General features: G+C 44.9%; 1 protein-coding gene across 5 annotated transcripts in view; it reads right to left on the bottom strand.

The window, feature by feature from the left end:
* The window catches only part of RAD51B (RAD51 paralog B), a 672,310-nt gene that overhangs the window by 37,275 nt on the left and 613,972 nt on the right, over positions 1–21,063 (bottom strand). For 2 of the 5 annotated variants that reach the window (XR_011432060.1, XM_070249663.1), the window contains one exon: positions 1,015–1,247. The exons of the other annotated variants lie outside the window; for them this stretch is intronic. Coding sequence is in view for 1 of the 2 variants with exons in the window: in XM_070249663.1 (XP_070105764.1) it covers positions 1,180–1,247 (68 nt within the window). In the remaining variant the exon portion in view is untranslated. Of the gene's footprint in view, positions 1–1,014; positions 1,248–21,063 lie in introns of those variants that run through there. 5 annotated transcript variants of the gene reach the window in all.

Below are 21,063 nucleotides of genomic sequence, written 5' to 3'. Positions count from 1 at the left end.
CTGGGCCTGAGTTTTCTCTTCCACAAAATGGGAGATACATTTAATAACGCCCATGCCAAGAGATCAGCTGATGTATCGGATAAAGCACTTTGAAACTGTAATGTGCTGTAGACGTTGTTCATTGTCGTGATTATTATACCATAACAGCAACTCTGGGTCTATGTCCAGCTCATGTTGTAAGGCCATTTCAGTAGGCACATTTCTTAGTTCTGTTTGCTAGGTTGCAAAGATTATTTTTACTTAGGTGTTGTAGTAATCTTACTATTTGGGGCAGGAAAAGATTCCATGAGGCTCTGAACTTCGGCTGGATCTGTCAGGCCATTCCCAAATCTGAGAGGATCCTACTATCCCCACCCATACCCTGACCTGTTCCCCCACGCCACTGGGCTTCTGTTGCCCAGCCTTACCAGAGAGAGCTGTGTGTCTGTGCTAAATCGCACGACGTGACCTCCACTGGGCTCTCCAGGCTGCCGGATAATTTTCATCCTTTGGTTACGTCCTTGTTTGCTTTCTGTGGTGAGAGCTCCAAACCCAAGACCAGACCACATCCTCCCCTGCAGCCTGGCTGTGGCCACACTAAGGGATGTACAATGTGGGCTCTTCCCTGCCTGGACATCCTGACCAGACCTCGGTCTACCCTTACTCCACCCACTTTTTCTCGATCCGGAGCCAGCACCATCTTCCAGTGGAGGGGAGGACTTCTTGTGCTGGCGGCCTCATAACACTTTCCATAGAAATAATCAGTGACCCAAAAGGATTCATGAAGAAGGACGTTGATTGCTGTACTGTTTCTAATAGCAAAAACTGGGAAGCAACTCTCTGCCACAAAAGGGGATTGGTCACACTGACTATGGGCACAGCCATGAGATGGCAAGGAAAACTTTTTAAGTAGTACAATCCCAGTTTAGCTAAATGCCAAACAAAATCGGCAGCAACAACCAACACAAACATGTGCATAGGGGAAAAAAGACTGGAAGGAAATATTCAAAAATATAGACAGTGATTATCCTTAGGTGACGAATTTATGAGTGATTTTTACTTACTCTTAGTACTTTAATATATTCTGAAATTTCTATTGTAAGCACATAGTATTTTTATAATTAGAACAAAAAAAGCAAAAATATTATTAACAACATTTCTCTATAGAAAGCTTCATACGATTCAGTTCTTGTTGTCGGTTTAACTGCAGCCTTTCCTGGGTGGTGTCTGGTTGACAGCTGCACAGTAACTCTCGTTACTTGTAAGAACTAGAAGCAAAGAAAACCATAACCAATTAACATTACAGCGGGAACTGAGGCATGCAGCACGGAAATGCCTCAGCGGGCGCATGTGATTACTAATTTTTTTTCCATTGTGGGACAGGTGTTTAGGGGAATGTGCCAAATTTGCTCCAGATAATTTATTTTTTAAAATACCATGATTACATCATTTTTCTGCCTCTGTTTTCATGGGAACTTATAACATGCAGAACCATTCAGTTATGGAGATTTCATTCTAAGTCTGTTTAATCTATTTACCTGAGGCCCTACTGTGTGCCAGTACTGGGGATCCCAGGGGTTATCTCCAGTGGTTCTCAGCAGGGGATGATGGGCAACCCTCACCAAGAGCTCTGGAATTGTTTGGGAGTCTGTGATTGTCAAATGGCTGAAGGAAGGGTGCTATTGATTTGGTGGGTGAGGGCCAGGGGTGCTAAACACTCTACAGGATGTGGGACCGTCGTATGTAACCAGGAATTGAGCTCCCCCCAATGCTGGCGGCGGAGGGGAAACATGACGGGACAGTCGAGTGCAGACAATGTCTGGGAGGGACAGAGAGAAAGGAGGGCAGCTGCTTCTCGGCCCCAGCCCAGCATTCAGGTTCAGGGTTATTGAATCCCCCAGGTTTTCCAGCAAAGCCAGAAATGTAGATGATGATGTAACATTTCCCGATTTTTAAAAACACTGTGTGGGCCAAACAAAACACATCTGGGAGCCAGATTCAGCCCTCAGGTTGCCAATTTGCAACCCTGGCTTAGGGAAAGACACAGTCCCTGTCTTCATGAGAGCAGTATAACAGAGCCCTTATGAGTTCAAGTTCAAGTTCCAGAGTGGACAGACCCAGGTTCCAGTCACAGTTCTGTCACTCACTACCTCCAACCTCAGGCAAGAGAACGTCTTCTGCGCCTCGCTTTCTCACTCCATGAAACAGAACTAATGGGAATGCTCATTGGTTTGTTACAAAGACTAATCCAGGCAGAAGTCCCCAGTGCCTCGCACATGGGAAGTGCTTAATGTAGTAGAGCTATTATTATTATTATTAAGGATATCACGGTCTAAATAAGCACTTACTGTGTACGGCACACTGTGCTGGGTACTGAGGGCTTATGAATAAGTATGAGAGAAAGACCTTGACCCAGAGGTGTTTTCATTTTGGAAAGAAAGATAAACCCTGGAAATAAATATTGTGAGCTGGTCAGATATAAGAATGTGACCAACATCAGACAGTTATAGGACCTCAGAGGCGGGCACTTCTTGTGAAGGAGGTGGTGGGGGGAGTTGGGGTCCAGCCAGACAGAGACGGAGGGGGAGGGAGCAGCCTAAACAAAGACCAGAGGACAGATTATAAAATCATTCTAGCAACCGAGTGCTTTTCACATGCCGGCTCTCTCTAAGTCCTCCACGGAGTTGTAAACAGGCTCCTCTGGCCTCATACTTATGAGGGACAAAGCACGAGACTGGAAAGGTCCCCTGGAGTCAGGGCATGGGGGCACTGACTGCTAGGCCAGAGCATGGAAGAGAATTTAATTGGTTGGCAGGGGAGTGGAAACAAGGAAGTGACATGCAGGAGCAGTAATCTGGGGTCAAGTGCAGTGCGGAGCGGAAGTGGAGATGGGGCAGCAGACTTGTGCGGAGGCCACGCGTGGGGCCTGGGAATGGGTGGGGAACCCTGGGAAGGATGCTTTCTTTACCAAGTCTCTTGATGGACCAAATTTGGATGACGGTGGGGGATGCCGTCAAAACTGCCTGCGGGAGGATAACGGGAATTTTATACGGGGAAAACAGTTGTAAACTCTTGTCTTGTTCTCCTGGCTCTCATTCCCCGCTCTCCACCAGCATGTTCCTGCTCTCTATTGATCCGGCCTTGTGGCTATAAATGCCTTCTCTTCAACTGTTTTTGAAAATCTTGGAAGCAACTCGTCCTCTCGCTTAGGTGCTATTTTCAAATCCCTGCAGAAAGCCTGTACCTACACCCCTCTCTTGAACACACATCACCGCGAGGGGCGTTGATGGATGGGGTGCAGCAAAGCTTCCAGGGTTTTGGCCCATCAGGGCTGCCTGTCTTGGAATCCCAGGCTGCATGTGAAGGGAGAGTGTGCCTAGCGAATTCTGTGAAACAATTTTTTCAGGGGGAAATTGTTAATCCACTAAAAGAACAAACTGTTTCCAGCACTCCAACTCCAAAATGCTGTTTACATTTACATTCCAACAGGCAAAATGCTGTTTACACAGGAGGCCCATCGATTTTTCAAAGCAGACCAGGCCACACGTCTCCTAAGGAAGATTTTGTTAGCTGTGGTTCTGATTTATTCTATAGGACGGAAAGTAATAAGACTATTTTGCTGGGGATGTTTGATCTGGAGGTTCTTTAGACCATAACCTGAATTAGCCCAAACCAATGCAGTTTCATGGCAGTGCATCTTTAGCAGGAAAAATTCCATGAATAACCACTTAACTGTCCCCCACCCCCCACCAATAACCTGCACAACTGTTGGTGAGGAATACACACCTTAACAGTCCTCCAGGAAAGGACCCCTTGCTGTGAAGTGAGTAAAATGCCCTGTGTCCCTATTTCCAGGAGGAAAAGTAAACATAGCAAGTGTGTGGTGGCCACATACCGCATGGGATAGAAGGGCCTCTGTAGCTTATCCACAGGAAGGGAGCAGGGCCTGCTGAAGAGAGCTGAGAGCTCTCCATGTTGCACCCTCAGAAGATGTCCGAGTCCTACTAGTTCTTTTCCTGAAGCAGGACAGCCTATGCCTCCCTTCAGAGACCCCCTAATCCTGCTCCCAGGTCCCACTCCACCAGCAAAACAGATGCTGATGGACAGCAGGCCAGCTTACAGCAGTAAAGAGTTATTAGACAGCCGTTAGAGCCAACCAGCATTTTCATAGGCTGCCTCATAGATGGCAAGTTTCCTGTCACCAGAGGCAACCAAACACCAGCTCAACATCTATCAATAGGGATAGCAGTAGGATTGTGTTGTGGCTTCCTTCAGGAATCAGTAACAAAGAAATACCTAACAGAGTCTACTTTCCTTCTTCTAGAACCTTCTATAAAAATGTGTCTGGGGCATAGACTAGGCAGCAGATGTGGGCTAACAATCCTGTGGTTACCTGGCCTGTGATTTGGTACAAGTCACTTCTCGTCGGTCAAATGGGGGGTTAGGTGCAAAAAAAAGTGAGTCAGCTCCCAGAGGCGAACTTTCTGACTTATAGGCAGTGGCTCAAAAACTGAGACTGATCCAAGTCTGCCTCAGAACCTTGGAACTAGCATTGTCCTTCCAAGGAGGTGGGACAGACAACTGGAAGCACATCTGGTAGCTCTTGAAGGATCCAACACCGCCCTGAGCTCAAAACTCTCTCAGCTCCCACTCTGACTCCCTGGTTCCTGAAATGTCAGCCTGGCAGGAGCTCCCTGGGGATTTGAATCCTCCGACCCAGTTCAGGGGTCTTGTAATCAAATGCAAATTACGCCTTTAAACCCCAGAGGGGTGGGAGGAGGGATTAGCTGACAACCCTGGGAGCTCTGCCCAAGGCCCTTGGGAGTGACAGCCCCCCACAGGGGGAGGTCAGGAGGGAAAGAGCAGAAAAGGGAGAGAGCTCCGGAGGGGTCAGAGGCCTCTGGCAGCCCCTACTTCATTCCCAGTGTGCCCTCGAACAAGGCCCTGGGTAGGGGGCTAATCCCCAGGCCACCGGCCCTCAGCATTGTTTTGGCAGGGTCAGGACCCCCACCCCATGCGTCACTGGCTGCACGTCTGGCCTCTTGGCCACGGTGCTCTGTGCTAACCCGCAATTCCCTAGGCCGAGAGCCCAGACACGTCCGCTCCATCCCTCTCACTCCTCCCCAGGCTCAGGGAAGTCAGGACTGAACACAGAGAGAGGGAGGCCCTGATGGGGCCATGGCTTGGAGAAGAAGGGTACACAGAGGATGGCAGAGCCAGCTTGGAATCAGCTCTAACAGAGTAAACCAAACTGCTCTCCTCCAGGCCCGGCAACCCCTTCCAATCAGGGAGTCTAAAATTACCATATTTACAGCATCTGCAGCCAAGCCGAGCGCTCAATAAGATGAATAGGCATGACGCACGAGCTGAATAGAAGTATGCAGCAGGGCTGGGCTGGGCACCAGGGTGAGCAGCCACAGGAGGAGGGCAGGACCGTCCCAGGCATGGTGATACACAGGATTCACCCAGCACTAAAGCGAGGTGGAGGCGGGTGAGGAAGCCCTAGCATGTCAGTCTTCTAAAGAAAGAGGGAGAGCTGGAGCAATTAACAAGGAGGGGGGGAGAGAAAGAGAGAGAGAGAGAGAGAGAGGGAATATGATGCTAACTTCAGAACACTTCTCCTTTTCCTTCTTCCACCTTCCTCCCTAAGAGGAAAGTCTTGAGGCCACCAAGACAGTATCCCTTAAATTGAGTTTCCGGGGAGTCAGAGTGGGGGGCCTCCACTGGGGTCTTGCTTTGGACTCTCACAGTGGGACATCCATGTCTGTGAGTTCCCTTCCCAAGCAGCCTTTTCCAGGGACGCTCTGATCGACCCATGCAGACTAAATGACTCCATTCATAAAAAGGGCCTGAAAGTCTGGGCAATGTAGCTCTGGAAGAGACCAAGACGGGAATGATGGAGCACATTCTGTGTCCAGGTGTTCCAACACTGTCCCTGCCTGGTCTGTTCTTCCCTGGGAGGGAGAATGCCCAGGAAAAGAAAGTGGAGACTCATAACCTGCAGACACTCTCTCAGAGAATTTCAGAGCCAGGAGGGACCTAAATACAACAGCAAGAGGGGAAGAGGCTGGGCTAAGGAATCTGTGCCCACAGACTCTGAGTCCAGGGCTGACTCTCCTGTCTCAGAGGCTCACAGCAGATTCCTGGGGTTCTAGAATTTTGAGGGGGACCTCTGGACCCTACTCTCCTCCCTTTAGCCAGAGTATCTCCACCTTGGTCTGCTTTGTGTCCTGGGCTTCTATTAAAGCTTTCATTTCATTTCCACATCATATTCCATGACTAAAATAAGTGTAGAAATCAGTGGCCTGTACCAGTGGGCAGGAAGTGGAAAGAAGTACATGGGTACCTGGAAGGAAGGCAGAATGAGGTGTCTATAGAAACAGGATTGGATGTGGCAGGGGATGCAAAGAAAAGGGGGTGAGTACGGAGAGAAGGTCAAGATCAGCACTAACATGTGAACCAGCCACCAGAGGAAAACATCTCCCCTAGAGAACTAGAACCAGCCACCGTCTCAATAACCTTACTGGAACCTGACCCCAGACCCCAAAGTGGGGGCCATTTGTTAAGCAACTGTCCAGTCCACATGAGCCATTCTTGGTAGGAGGTGATAAGAGGTAGGATTTGCTGGTGTTTGAGTTGCAGCTGGCCACTCCAAAAATGTTTTCAAGCTGACGACATCCTTAAATAGACACACAGTTCAGTGCTTGACTAAATCCAGCCCCACCCTAAGGGTCTGTTAGAAGAAGAAAGTCCTGATAAACTACACAGATGTGTTTCTGTTCTTCTCAGTGGCCCAGAATTGCTAAGAGCTCCCCTTCACCACTAACATGGTAAGAAATGGGCAGAGTTAGTCACCGAAGATGGCAGCTCCTATTCCCATTGCTCTGTCCTATGTAGGGCCCATATTTCTTACCACTGGCCAGGAGTGTCCCTCTCTTCTCCTCCTACCTCTTAGACCTCACCTTCCATCTCCTCCATGGGCTCCCACCCTCCTGTTAAATTGTGTTTCCTTCAGGTTTGGGCTTCTATCTTCTCTTGGAACTCTGCTCTCCTTAAGCAACCTAACTCTCTGCTGGCTTCATTTATTGCTAAAAAACTGTGACCTCAGCCCCAGGCATCTCCTGAATTGCCCACATATATTTCCAACTGTCTGCCGAACATCTCCAGTTGGACATTCTACAGTTGTCTCAACTCACACATGTCCAAAACTGATCTCATTATCTACGCTCTCCTGCTTCCCATGACAAGCCCTCCTTGGGTTCTTTCCAGATCTCTCTCTCTCTCTTTCTCTCTCTCTCTAAGTCAATGATATCACCAGCCACTCAGACATCCCAATGGAAACCTTAGAGTCACCTCTGACCCCTCCCTCTCCCTCATTGAGGTCTGACAGTGTTAACTCCCATGGGTCCTTTAAATTTCTCTCCCTTCCATCTGTGCCACCATTGCCCCAGATTAGGCCCTGAGCATCTCTCTGCTACTATGAGCCTTCCTACAGGATCTCCCAGTGTTGGATCTCCCTCCACTCTACAAACAGGAGACAATCGTCTAAACACAGATTTGATTCAGTAAATATGTGCTAAGGGCTCACTTTGTGCCCAGAACTGGGCATGCAACAGTAAATATGACCAGTATGGTCCCTGTCCTCATGGGGCTCATCCCAGGTGGGGGGCCAGATGGGAAACAAGCACAAAACAGACAAGTGAATAAAATACTTCCAAGTTGAAGGTAGTGCTAGAAGAGAAACAAATCAGAGGCTGAGGTAGGAAATAATGAGGTGGGGTGGATGTCTGTGCCACCACTCACATAAAGACCTTCAACGGCTCCTCATTACCTACGGAACAAAGTTCAAGCTCCTCAGCTTGGCATGCAAGGCCCTTGCCAATCAGCTCCTCTGCCACCACCTCCTCCCTCCCTCCTCCTCTCTACTCCGTGCTCCAGGTCCTAGCCATCTTTGAATCCCAAGCCCTTCTCCTGGCAAATAATAAGCCAGTAATAAATGTTTGGGGAATCAAAGTGTGGATGAATGAATGATGGATAGAGCTCCGTTTACAGTCATGCCCTCTCCCCTTTCTCACGTCTGCTCTTTGGTGAAGCTTCTTTACAATGGCTCCTTCTCCTGAGTCTCCATAGTGTTTCCCACACTGTTTCTGCCCCAGGTGCTTGTAATATTTGACTGTCTCTCCTGCTAGACTGCTAAGACATTGAGGGCAAGGGCAGTCTTGTTCCATTCTGAAAAAAATGCCTGGCACACAGCAGGCACCTGAAACATGCCAGTTAAGTTGACTGTGAAGAGCATAAAGCAAGGGGAAGTGGTTGTCATCGTTTTTAGACTGTTTCCTGCTAAAACAACGCCAGTGGCCAAAATATTTTGGTGGAAAGAAGCAGTATGAAGACATCTCTTGCTAAGCGGCCAGCCAGAGGCACACACCTCCTCTTGTTCAAGAACAGCCTCAAAGAGCCCAACTTTGTCACTATGTCTTTGCCTTTGAAAATATTTTTGCGTAGCTGAAGAGGAGAACAATGAAGCAGATAGGTGCCCGTGGAAACTGGTGCTCAAAGATCTGCCTGTATCCACGTGAACAGAAACTCACCTGGGCTGGGAGTTGGTTCTAGAGTTCAGCTTATCCCTTCACAAGATCTGTGAAGAACCAGCTCTATTTCCATCCTAGCAACCTAGGGTACTTGTTTTTATCCAAGGACCTTAAATGAAACCTAATTTCTCTGCCATTCCCACATCCTGTTCTTGGAAATCCCTAATCATTGTTCCCTAAGACCAGAATAACTGAACATGGGGGTCTGTTGGTCTTTGGCAAATACATCCAGAGTCCCTGCCTCCTTAGGCAGGATAGGGGTAAAGTGGACGGGGAATCAACCATAAAAAATTTCCAGTAAAAAATCTGATAAAAGGTAAGAATAAAAATAAGAGGTAGATTTTGTGAATTTTCTTAGGCTTGGTGCCTGCTCTCTGAAAGGTGCTGGGCATGTGCCAATCTGCTTGGCTTTCCCAAATCCCTGTTGATTTGTTTGAATTTCACACATGGTCACCTCACTTTCCTTTCTTTTTTCTATGTTCTCAGAAAGCACCCCACCCCTGACCTGAGCATTTCATTAGCCCTACCTCCTCAGAGACCATTTCAGATTTTTCTTGACAGCCGTATTTTATTCACTCTGGTTCAATGTCGCCAACCCAACTGTCCTCAGCCAAGCCTCCAAAGGAAATATGATCTGCTTGCTGCGTCAGATCCTTTGGAAATAGATAGGACTGGCTTGGAGTCACTCCATATGGGGCTGCAAAGCTGCTCTCTCTCTCCTTCTAAGTGGGTTGAGTCAAGCCCAAACTGAGGCAAGAGGTTTCCAAGGAATACAGAGCAGAGGACTCTAGTAAGTGGTGGTGATTCAGTCAGTGGTCTTCTAGCTTCTGAGTCAGGCAGCATTAACCTTCCTCTGGCAGCAAGTCTGCGTGGGCGGCCTTCACAGTCAAACAAAACAGTAAGGTCTTCAACACTGGGGTTCACGAAACATTTTACAAGAGAAGCGGGGATGCAGGCTTGGTGTGAATCTCTTCATTCAAGCCAAGTTATAGTGTAAATTTTTGTGTTTCCAAGATAAATGAAGGTTAGTTAAATTGATTTTGAGATTTATGCATCTTGTGTAAAGTTGGCAGGGTATCTATACTTCCATTGGGCCACCTCTACAGAATACCATTAAAATTCTCACATACCTTGTCCCAAGGTCTCTTTGGAATTTTAAATAGATTAATTTCTTCTTTGAATTAATTTTGCACTGTGTCATTTTGTTCCCAGTACCTTAGAGTCTGTCTGGTATGGTAAAGGAGCCTAGGCTGGGAATCAGAAGACCGGGGTTAAAGTCCCAGCTATGTCATTCATTGGGCAAATCAGTTAACATGCCTTAGCGGCCTCATCTACAAAATGGGAATTGTACTACCTGCTTTGAAAATCATAAAGCAATGTATAAATATAGGGAGGTTTTGGCCTTAGCAGTGGCTGTGTGGTTGACAGTGAAGTGATTCTCCAGGTTCTATTGAAGGTGTGGGCCAAAACAACATGACGGGGACATGAATGTAGTGGTCAGGTGGGCAGGACACTGGCTGCCCTGTTAGAAAGCCTAGTTCAAACTCAAACCAAGTCCTTTAATCTCATTAATTAGGATTTTTATATGATATTTTATTTTGAATAAGTCTTAGAAGTAGGCCATTCAATCTTGTATGCAATGGAAGAAATTTTCTCCATTTCTCTGTGAAGATCATCATGATAATGCTTGATAATCAACAATTCTCCTTTACTGAATGACTTCTAGGTCTCAGACTTCTAACTTCTAGGGAAGAGGAATAAAAATCTTTGACTTCAAGGGATTCAGTCCTTTGGGGACAATGTGTAAACAGACAATCATGGAGAAAAAGATAGAAGGCGAATGACAGAAGAGTGACAAGCTCTCTAGGGCAGGGGCTGGCAAACTACGGCCCTAGGGCCATATCCAATCCACCACCTATTTTTGCGAAGAAAGTTTTGCTGGAATACAGCCACACTCACTTGTTTATGTTCGCATTGTCTATGGCTGCTTTTGTACTACAATGGCAGAATTGAACAGTTGTAACAAAACTGAAAATATTTACCATCTGGACTTTTCCAGAAAAAGTTTGCTGACCTCTGGTCTAAGGCAATCAGATCTTTCAAAGATTTAAGTTGGGTCCTCAAAGTTGGGTAGGAATTAGCCAAAGGGAGAACAGGAAAAAAGCATTCCAGTTGACTGGAACAGTAAGGACAAAGGAGTGGAGTCCATAAAGGTTATTTCATGTTTAAGAATCAACGGGAAGTCGCAATGGTATGTGACAGGGAACAATGGGAGATGAGGATGGAAAGATGGTCGGACAGAGAAGGTCCCTTTAAGTCAATGCTAATGTGTTTGAAATTAATTCTGTAGATCTTTGGTCTCCAAAGAGATGCATTCCCCAGAGTTACACAAGATGATTCATTAGGATTCAGGCAGAAATTATTAGAATTTTGACTTTATTTTTATCTGACAAATAAGAAATTTGGCTTTATGATATTTAATATAGACATTGGCAATGGGGTCCTTACTCCATCCATGGCATATGGCCACATGTGTTGGATGGTCCCTGAGATGAAGCATCCTGTGGCAAGATCAGGAACTGCATAGTGCAGAGGGGTCAAGAGTGGTGTCCTCAGTCCTCACTCTTCCCTGGGCTTTTAACAAAATATGAACCACTATAGTTTACACATTCTTGTTTCATTGGACTTTGGACATTATCTAGTTTAACCTAACATATGCAAAATGGACAAGGGGACTAACGATATTCCTGCATAGAAAACAATAGTTAAAGATAGTATTAGTAGCATAAGCCTAGGCAAATAATAAGAATAGTAGCACAGACACTTCTCTTAGAAGTTCTCTTCAGCCATATTCTAGCTGAAAACAGTGACCAAACTTTCAGATGCAACAAGAAGTGAAGCCAAAACAATTAGAAAATTCTAAGAGCACTATTAGACATACGGATTTACATCCACCATCATTTATGATGAACTTTGCTCACCATATTTATTGTGTTTTGTGATATTAGCTAATGATAATATGAAGCCATCACAATTAGCAAGATAGCCTAACCTATTGCTTATTTCATCTTTAATTCTGCCTTTTGAAAATTCAATGTTGTGCATGTTTTATAATTTACATAATGTATTAGTAGAGTAATACATGCATATAATGTAAAAATAGATATACATGTATTGAAAGCACATATTCAAAAATTGTTTACTCTTAGAGGGTTCGATCAAAAAAGTTTGGAGACTATTTCTGTAGACAATAGAGAACCAATGGAGGTCTCAATAAAGGAAGAGATGGGATTAGGTTTGTTTTTGAGAAAGATGCCACAGGCTGCCACGTGGAAGACACACTGGAGAGGGAAAGACATGTTGCAGAGTGGCCACTTCCATGCATTTTTATGTGCTTGGAGATCTTGAGACAAATTGTGTAAATATTAAGAGCTGTTATTACAGATTCCACTCTGCCAACTCTCTCTTCTTTCAGAAATGAATGGCCTTAGGCCCAAGAAAGGCCACAAAGGATTGCATTGACAATATAGTTTTGCAATGAGCAAAGTTAGTTGGGTGACATAAAAGCACAGAGTAGGTTTGAGGGATGAGAAAACAGACCCTAGGAATACTGCATGCCATCCAGACTCAACTTTCCCCTCTGACCTACATGAGTTTCCAAGGCAAAGGATTCTTCAGCCATGAGAGACATAGCCATTCTTTCAGCCAGACAGGCCATTCCCACTGCTAACGGGCAGGATTAATTGATTCTGATGGGCAGACACATTCTATTAAGACTCTGCATATAAGGTGTGGCTTCTGGGAAGGACCATGGCATTTCTCCTTGGAAAGGGGCCAGGTAGGCCATTAACCTGTTACAGCCAGCTCTCCTTAGCCATCTATTCCTTGCCACAAAGAACCCAGTTGCCAGATCTGAAGAACTTAACCTGCATCCTATCAAGTCTTCAAGAACAGAAGAGGCTAAACTGAATTGGGCAGGGTAAGGATTTGTGGAATTCCCCGGGAGATAGAGCTAGGCAGTACCTGAGAAAGAACCAGTGCTAGTCTTGAGCCTAAATCTAAAAGCCCTGCAACATCAAAGAGAGTTTCCTTCTGTGTTCCATGAAGGAGGTCATGCACTCTTCCTTTGTGCCTTTCTCTTTAAAGCACATAGGGGGGAAAAATGAAAATAAAAACAAAACAAAAGCAAGAACCACCACTTTTTATGGCCAAAGATGGAGTTAGGAAGAAAAAAAAACCACACTCTGACTTTCACAACTCTATATCATCTAGACCTACTCTGCAAAAATTTAAGATTAAAATCTTTAATTTTATTCCTCACGTGGATTCTTCATTCCAATAATGTGTTTCCTTCTCTCAAACACACCGTCCAATTCCACCCTTCGCTCTTGGTTGAAATTCTATTCAACCTTGGAGACCTCACAAGCCTCCGCTGGCTTCATAAAGCTTCCCTCGCTGCTCTTAAACCCACCTTCTCTTCCTTCTCCTGGTTAGCTAGAGTTTCATATTCAGTTAGGGCCCCCTTGTGTGTTTCTCTAATCGTTTTGGGTCTCCCCAGCTGAGTTTCTCAGTGGATGTATCATTATGTATTTCCACAGCACCCTGAACCATGCTAAACCCTAGTTTACAAATACTTATTGTTTGACCATCCAGCTAATAGCATGTGCCATGCAGAGAAATGAGCGATCAAGTTGGAGAATAAATAACCCTCTTATTTCTGTACGAAGAGCAAGGTCTTGGGAGGGTGGCAGGTGAATCACACTGAATAAGGGGGGATAGATTAATGACTTCGATGGTTCATGAGGTCAGAGCTTATCTTGATTGCCAAGGATTTCTGGCTTTTAAAGAGTTCTGATGACCCCCACACTGTCTTGGTGTAGTCTGCAGTGGACCCCTAGGATCTTGGGCCTCAAAGTGTGTGCAAGGAACTCAGAATTCTTCTCTTATGTTCCACCTGAGCAGTTTGAATTCTCTGGCTCTTGTATTTAAACCAAAACAACAACAAAAAAGGAACAAGATGGGATTCACTCATGACCTGGAAGTACTTGGAAGGGGCTGAGAACAGATAGATCTGTCCAGTGGATTCTTTCGGTCCACATTACTTCAGTACAGCTGCTGGGGACAGATGCCAGCACAGACAGGCTCTTATGAGGACACATCCTGCCAGGATTACAGGGCCTAAAGGAAACACTGACACAGAAGACAAGCCTAACATCCTTTCTTATTGCATCCGTGAAAAACAGCAAATGCAAGAGGCTTAGCCAACAGCAGCCTGGGGGATATGGGGCCTGTCGGAGGCCACAGTTTAGCATCCTGTCACCCAGAGGAGGGAAAAAAGTCCCTCCTTTCTCACCCCTTCCCCAAAATTAAAACAATGAAAATCAGTTCTCATTATCCCGATAATTAAGTCCCATTCAGCCAGCTGACAGCAGCCAAAGAATGATTTTTCTGTGCTGCGCTGTGTGGCTGCCCTCCATGGCCCCATTCATGGGCCACTGTGTGCATTTAATCACCCTTAGCGGGCTGAGCTAATGAAATGCTGGGGCCTTGCCCTGCCCTGACCCTGCTGCTATTTCTATCTGAGCTCAGCATGTCCTTTGCTTGACAGTTGCAACCGAACAAGCAGATTTTTCTCTCCCATCTATGGAGTGTAAAGAGCCTATTTTGGCAGCCTGTGGGGCTGGGGACCCCGCTGGAAACCCAATGAATGCCCCTGGAGGTTAACTTGCAAAGCTGTTTTCCAGACTGAGAGGCGGGCTGGAAGAGTGGAGTGCGGGAGACCTGCAGGCACTGAGGGCAAGAGGGAGGAAGGGTAGGGGGCTCTTCTGGGGCAGAAAGGGAAGATGAGCCTGGAAGAAGGAAGGGGCCGTGCAGCGGGGCAAGCTGATTCATCCTGACGCAAACCTGGACAAAAGCTCTTTGTCAGTTATCAGAAACTCCCTCCCTTGCTGGGGTCAAAGTGAGAAAACCCATTCCGTTTGGTTTCCAGTTCGAATGACCTGGTGAAAGAGGGGGACCCCTGCCAAGAGATTGCTCTCTTGAAATTCCTAACTGTTGTTTTAATGATTCCCCGAGTTTCAGCAGTTAAGGAATAGGATGTCAAGATTATAGGCATTTATCCATATGGAAATTTAGGGAATTAGCTAGTGAAAAAAAAATTTTTTTCTTTGAGGTAAGTAGGAGATAAGAGGCAAAAAAAGTATTAAATGGGTTAGCATGGTGGCTTTATGTAGAAAGAACACATCCAATGAAGGACTTAAATCAGGGGTGACAAACTCAAATGCCCCCAGGGGCCAGAGAGGTCACCAAATGAGTGAACGGAGACAGGTGGGAACTGCGGCAAATGAGAAAATGTCTGCCCCACCAGGGCAGTTGCTCCGGAGCCCCAGCCCCTTTCTGTCACACAGGTGGCCGGGTCCTGAATGCTGTGATATTCTGTGTTTTGTTAAAAAGAGAAACCAGAAATCTCTATTATATGAAATCACCCAATTGTTAACGTTGGAAACCAATTCAAGATGTTAAAAAAAAAACCCCATCATGCTGGCCAAACAAAATATGTGGGCATATGCAAGCTCACCCCTCACAACGGCAGAGCCTGGGGCCAGAGGACAAATGGAGGCCCACGGATCATATGTCTAAATATTGAAAAGGTATAAATCAAGTTCACTAACTGTTAAGCAAAATATATTCTGTCTGCCTACAGCGAAAAAATATACCTTCTTAACGACCTGGAAGCCAGGTAGGAATTCAGAGTTCTGGGACATCTTGGAGTTCCTCACAGAAATGGGGCAGCAGAGGGAGAGCTGGTTCCTGGCCCCTGGCCTTTCTCTCCCTACTCCTGGCTCCGTCCGGCATTACCAGGAGACTTGTACAGCTGGGGGGACACTCCAGCCCACAAGTCCAAGCTCTGGCTATCCCCGTATACCTCAAACGGCTGCCCCTTGGCTGCCCTTTCTGGCTTAGTGGTGCCCACAGCAAGGGTGTAGTCTGCCCTCGGGAGGACAGACCCCAGTGGGCTTGGAGACACTTGACGGGAAATTCTGGGGTCCTGGGGCCCAGAGTGTGGTCTAGAAGGAGAAATGTGGGCTCTGAGTGGTCACATCTCTTTGGCCCATGGGGTTAGACACAGCCGGAATGAGGCCCTTTAAAGTGTGGAGTCCAAGCTAGAGGTCCCCCTCACTGAGACCTCAGTGCAGCACTGGCTTCAGTTTGAGATCCCTGATTTAAATAACAAGTGCCCGGAAGTGAAGACATCTGGATTCTTGGCCTGGTTTTGTGATAAACTATGTGACCTTGGGGAGATCACATCTTTTGATGAATCAGTTTCTACATGAACCAAATGGGGGCAAAATACCTCTTCTAATCAAGTCATTTGAGAAATAAAAAGAGATTATGCAGAGAAATACTTTTAAAGTAATAACTAGAGAAATAAGGATAATTAAAAAAATAATAACTGCCACGGACACAAATTTTATCAAAAGGAACATATACATGAAGGTCTCGCTCCATCTCATTAAAAATCTCTTTTATCCCAAGACATGGCTAGTTCTGGAAGAACTGAAAGGATAGCACTTCTCACTGAGAGTCGTCCCTCTTTTCTAACGAGTCCTCGGGCTGGATCTCCTATCACACTGATCTTCAAGGATATTGCAGAGATAAACAAAGTGAAGCAAAAAACCTGTGGGTTTCAGTGATTCATGGATTCTTTCCAAAAACATAGCACCCCCTTTAATCAACATTAAAGTAGGATCTCTCTTTAGGGACACGTGTGCCGTTATTGTGATAGTCATTCTAGAAATGTTGGGTCCCGATTTTTAATGAAAGAAAACCAGTGGGAAAAGTGGCAAAGGAAAAAGACTAAAAGAAGGAAATACTAAAAACTTCCGTAAGAACCTAAATCAATAACAAGTCAGGAATTTTATCTTTAAAGATTTAAAGAAAGATAACTTCAAACCACAGAAGGAGACAAAAGTGTACAAAGGGTAACTTGGTATACCAGGAAACATTTATGTGACAGTAAATTTAAGAGTCCATTCCAAAGAAATATTGTTTGATATTGGTAATCATGTCAAAGCATGCCTGGCCTGGTACTAAAAGATATCTTTCAACTTAGACAAGCCAGGACTGACTCCCAAAGTACAGGGGTCCTCCCTTATCTGCTGGGCAGATGTTCCAAGACCCCCAGTGGAAGCCTGAAACTACAGATAGTACCAAACCCTATATATGCTCTGTTTTTTCCTACATATACATCCCTAAGATAAAGTTTAATTTATAAATTATGCACAGTAAGAGATAAATAACAGTAACTAATAATAAAATAGAACAATTATAAAAATATACTAATAAAAGTTACCATAGATCTTAGCAACCTCAGCGTACAATTTTTTTCTTTCCTTATTAAGTGGAGAACTTTCACACTTTCACCTAAAGGAAGCACTTTACGGCTTCTCTTTGGCATATCTGAATTGCCAGCATCACTCTTCTTGTGCTTTGGGGCCGTTATTAAGTAAAGTAAGGGTTGCTTGAACACAAGCACTGCTGCAATACCGAGACAATCTGATAACTGAGTTGGCTACTAAGTGACTAACGGGCGGGCAGTGTATACAGTGTCGATGTGCTGGACAAAGGGATGATTCATGACCCAGGCGGGTTGGAGCAGGACAGCACAAAGTTTCATCACGCTACTCAGAATGGCAGGCAATTTTAAACTTATGAATTGTTTATTTCTGGAATTTTCCATTTAATATTTTCAGACCACAGTTGACCATGGGTAACTGAAACCTCGGAAAGCGAAACCATAGATAAGGGGGGACTACTGTACAGCCAGAGAAGAGAGAAGGTTTGCATCTTAAATATTCATGGGGGACTTGGGAGTTGTGTTAGAACGCCCAGCACTCATTTCCCCTTCCTAACAACATCCTGTTTTCCTTTCTGGCGATAATCTCTTCTCCGTAGGATACAGTCTGTGGATAGAGCTGGTAATCAGGAGGTTTGTGACCCAAGTTAGGCCAATTAAATGTTCCCTCAAGGGAATGTGAGTTTTGAGCAGAGGGACAAAGAGAAAGGAAACACTTCAAATGTCTTCTCCTCCAAGGGAAGTATCCTGACCAGACTTTTGTGACGCTTGCTGTGGTTCTTACCTCCTGGCTTCTGGAGCTTGATTGCTTCTTGCCCATTTCTGAGACTAGTTCTCCAGGCTTCCCTAAATCCTGTAGGCCCCCTATACCCTTCTTTGAAATTCCCTTTGGCTTATGTTAGTCAGATGTGCTTCTGTTGCATACAGCCAAAGAACCTTAATGCACCGTGGGTACTGACCTTCAGTCCAGTCCACCAAGTGCTCATCAAGAGCTTCCATGCAACCTGACCCCAGGAAGCGTGTATCTCACTGAGGGATATGATGCAGACGCTTAAGGCAGAAACAGTGGCATTATTCCAGGCTTCCTCTACCCAGTTACACATATTTCTTTCTTCCTTGGTTTTCCTGAAATGTTGGAATGTTCTTTTAGTTTTTCACTTCATGGTATGAGCTGTTCAGAAAACGGCCAGCAGAGTCACAGCACTTCAAAGGGCGCTCCCAGAACGAGCGTGTGGTTGGAATCAGTATGACAATGAGTCAGCCTGATCATCCTAAGTCCTCCTGTGAGATCGATGTGTCAATATCACATGCTTAGAAACTGGGTTCCAATGCGCCTGATTACCCCTGAAAAAAATTCGTGGAAAAGGCTGAGGGTTTGCCAGGTGGAGCTAAAAATAGTGAAGAAGGGAGATAGTTGGGGGGTGAGGATATGGAGGAAGGAAATGAAAAGAACTGGGAACTGATAGCAGAAAGTGCCTGGGTCACAGTGAGAGATGAACAAGAGTATGCGACATTAGGGGAAGCAATTGCCCTATACTAGCTTTTCGACTAGCTTTTGAAGTCAGTAGTAAGATTTATTGTTTAACTTTGAATTGTTTGACTCATTTCTCTTTGGTCATTTCCCATCACCTGGGCTCTTACCTTCATATTGCTCTGTATGTCCACCACCATAAGAGGTGGGGGAATTTGGAGGTTAAGAATACAGACGCTCTAGAGCTAAGCTACAACTAGAGTGTGTTTGAACTTCAGCTTTACCACTTGCTAGCCCTGTGAACTTAGGCAAGTTATTTTAACCTCTCTGTGCCTCCATGTCCTCATCTATAAGATGCGGTGATTATAATAATACATATAAAGCACTTAGCAGCACACTGGCACATTAGTGCTCAATAGACATTAGTTGCCATTATTCATTCAACAAATATTTATTGAGCACCTATGATGTTCCAGGCACTGTTCTAGTCCCTGGGATATATCAGTGAACAAAGATCCCTACCCTCATGGAGCTTACGTGCTAGTTGGGGTGGGAGAGGGAGAGACAGCAAACAATGTTGGTGCTGTTATTAATATCTGACCCAATTATTATCACCTGACCCAATATCTACCTTCACCAAACTTTCTGGAACTCCTTCACATCCTTATCCTCTCTTTAAACTTTCTTTTCATCTTGGTGTCTTCACTGAAATCTGGCTGGCTCTGAGGATGTGGTTTTCCTCATTGCACTCAAAAGTAGGGTCTGCTTTTTCTCTTACTGGCCACATATCCCAAAGCCTGAAGATAGGGAAGTCAGCTTCGTTGCTTTTCACTGCTATTTCCATACCCTTTCTCCTCCTTGTTCTATAAAAACCACAGCTATTTAGATGCTCATTCCTTCAGACTATATGACCTTTCTCCCATTTTGTTGCTGTCATCAATAACCTCTCCATTACTCATTTATTGAACACTGGAGCACCCAACTCACCCTTCTCCCTCTTACCCCTATTTCTGTCATCATTCTTGGTGACTTTAACATCCCAAGTCTCTGAGTTCCTTGACCTCCTCACTTCCAGTGATCTGTCCTTCCACCTTCCTCAGCTACTTTAAAATGACCATAACCTAGACATCGTCATCACCACCTTTCAAGTCTAGATTTCAACTGTCATATAATCCAGCCACCAGTTCCATCTTTCCAGCCAACTTTCTCTAGTATTTCTCCTCCAGTCGATTAAGCTCACCTGCTTGTTTATTTTTTGTTTTGCTCTGTTTTGTTCTATTTATCGCCTTCTCTCATGTCCTTGTTTTTTTTTTTTATAAACCCCTGATCAGTTTTATGGCCCATTATTATAAACACTACCTACAAACATCCTCAACTCCTTTGCCCCTCTCCCTTCATGCCAAGCTTGTCTGGCACAACCCCAAGCTGGTTAAAGCAAACTATTGGCTTAGGTTGCAATGACCCTGAGGCAGTTTAATATTAATAGAGAAAATAATACACTGAGTTAACTGATCACACTTTAAATCCTTGACTACTGCAGTTCGCAAATGAGTACTCAATATTGCTTAGAAATCTTACATTGCTTCCCTACTAAGTTCATTCTAGTTTTTCCAAGATCACTATTTATATCTCTTCTCTCTGTCAAACATCCAGTGATCACCCACTCTCAGCTGATGATCTCAACCAAGGTCTCATTGAGAAACAGAAATTATCAGACAGAAACTCTCTCATCTCCCCACCATGACATCTGCAAAAGCACTGGGGTAGTATCTTTCTTCCCTCCCATTACAATAGCAGTGTCCCTCTTCCTGCTAAAGCCAAACCCCTCTACTTGTGTTTTGATCCTATCTTCTCTCGGTGTCTCAAGGTCTTTTTTCCTGAGGTCATCCCCCTCTCTTTTCTGCACAATGAGCTTCTTCCAACTACTGAATCTCTCTATCAGCATCAGCAATAAGGTGCCAAGGCATCTCCCACCTTTAAAAATCCTGCCTTACACAATATTCTCCTCCAGCTACCATCCTATTCTCTGTCTCACTGATGACTAGTTTTACCTAGGGTATAGGGAATGCTGTTGACTTTTTAAAAAACAGATTTTAATTTTTAGAGCAGTTTTAGATTTGGGTTTAGGTTTGAGCAGATTTTAATTTTTAGAGCAGGTTTAGAAAAATTGATTGGAAGGTTGAGATATTCCCTTGCCTCCACACATGCATAGCCTCCCACGTCATCAACATCCCCCACCAGAGTGGTACATTTGTTATAAGAGATGAACCCACGTTGACACATCATTATCACTCCAAGTTCATAGTTTGCATTAGGGTTCACTGTTGGTGGTGTACATTCTATGGGTTTGGACAAATGTATAATGATATGTATCAATTATTATAGTATCATACAGAATAGTTTCACTGCCCTAAAAATCCTCTCTGCTCTGCGTATTCATTCCTCTCTCCCCCTAACCTCTGGCAATTTCTATATTCATGCTGTATTCAGCAAACTTGCTGAACTGTGTTTTTAAAATATTTTTCCTATGCTTTGGATTTTCTGTGTAAACAATCCTATTATCTTTAAAGGAAGATAGCTTTGTCTCTTCCCTTTCCAATTCTTACATCTTATCTGTCTTTCTTTTCTCACTGCACTGGTAGGACTTACACAATAATACTGAATAA

This window comes from Equus caballus, chromosome 24 (assembly GCF_041296265.1).
Source record: "Equus caballus isolate H_3958 breed thoroughbred chromosome 24, TB-T2T, whole genome shotgun sequence".
Classification (NCBI taxonomy): Eukaryota; Metazoa; Chordata; class Mammalia; order Perissodactyla; family Equidae; genus Equus; species Equus caballus.
Note: the sequence above shows the minus strand (reverse complement) of the source record. Positions and strands in the feature narration are given on the sequence as shown.